Genomic DNA, 1,255 nt, shown 5'->3' with positions numbered 1-1,255 from the left:
ACCACACTGATGTCATGCACATGCCTTGAGTCTTCATTAGGACCCCATGGGACCAATGCTATCTCTGTCCATTTTACAGATGACAAAATGGAGGCTCGTGGAGCTTAAGGTGCTTCCTCAAGGTCCCATTTCTGCTGAGGGACTGCTGCGTGAGGCCAGGTCTCCCAACCTTCTGGAGCTGGGTTGCCACTATCGGCTTTCCCTTCTCCTCAGAAGGAAAGGGCCCAGGTGAGTTAATGTTCTCAGAAAGCAGGTGTGGCCTCTGAGCAGCCCTGATGTCACAGCAAGGGCTCCTGTGTGTGACTCGCGGGGCTCCCCAGCCTGCCCTAGTCTGTGTATCATGCTGGGCCCAGGCCTCCCCGAGCCTGATCAGGGGGAGGGGGGGGACAGAAGTGACTGATTTCTGTTCTGCTGTCACATCGTGGCCATAGAAGGCACAGAAGGGCGTGTAACAGTCTGTGATACGGGGGCGTCAGATAACTACAAACACTGGAAGCCACTGCTTCAAGGTCCAGATGAACTTGAAAGCCAAAACCATGATTTTTGATAACTGCATGACTATGATTTTCCTCTTTGGAACCTATTTTGCTGTAAGCTGGAGGGCCAGGCCTGCAGCGGGGGTCAGGGCCCCTGGAGGTGGGTCTGGCCCTGGCTCCCACGGTTCCCCTTTCCCACCTGGAAGCTTTTGGGAGCTCCGGTTATCAAAGCAGAAATGGACTTCAGAGGCCTCTAGTCCAGCTTACCCATCTTGCAGATGAGAAAACAGAGGCCCTAAGCAGCAGACTAGTTTATCAAAGGTGCCTCTGAACTCCTGATGGGTCTGTCCTCTGTCCTGTATAAGTTCCCATGTCACCTCCCCGGCTCCCACCACTGGCCCGCTTTCTCACCAGGAGCTGTTTTATGGGGAAGTCCTTGAGGTTCCCATCCCGGGGGGAGTCCAGCACCACGGGGAAGCCTTTGTGTGGGGCCTCGATGTAGCCAAACTCAATTTCATCCTGTGGGGACACGGAGGACAGCCGTGAGTCCAGGGCGTGCCTGGGAACGAACCTCAGTCAGCTAGAGGGAGAAGGGAGGGGGGGAGACAGGTGCACTTGGGAAGGAGCAGGGAGTGTGTGCCTCCTGGTCCCCGGATCCTCATATGCAAATGATGGTGGCCCATCTCCCCACGGACCCTCCCAGCATACCGCAAACATGGTTCTTAGCAACACTGACCCCATTTTTTTCTTTTTTTAATTTTTATTTTATTTATTTATTT

The 1,255-nt window shown here is 54.2% G+C and overlaps 1 protein-coding gene across 1 annotated transcript in view; it reads right to left on the bottom strand.

Moving 5' to 3' along the window:
* Positions 1 to 1,255, bottom strand: part of Padi2 (peptidyl arginine deiminase 2) — a 44,139-nt gene that overhangs the window by 10,840 nt on the left and 32,044 nt on the right. Inside the window, exon 10 of the mRNA XM_004637685.2 lies at positions 888 to 995. Within this exon, the coding sequence (XP_004637742.1) occupies positions 888 to 995 (108 nt within the window). The remainder of the gene's footprint in view (positions 1 to 887; positions 996 to 1,255) is intronic.

The sequence above is a fragment of the Octodon degus genome, unplaced genomic scaffold (genome assembly GCF_000260255.1).
Source record: "Octodon degus isolate 3935 unplaced genomic scaffold, OctDeg1.0 scaffold00092, whole genome shotgun sequence".
NCBI classification, from domain to species: Eukaryota; Metazoa; Chordata; class Mammalia; order Rodentia; family Octodontidae; genus Octodon; species Octodon degus.
This window is presented reverse-complemented; position numbering and strand designations above follow the sequence as displayed.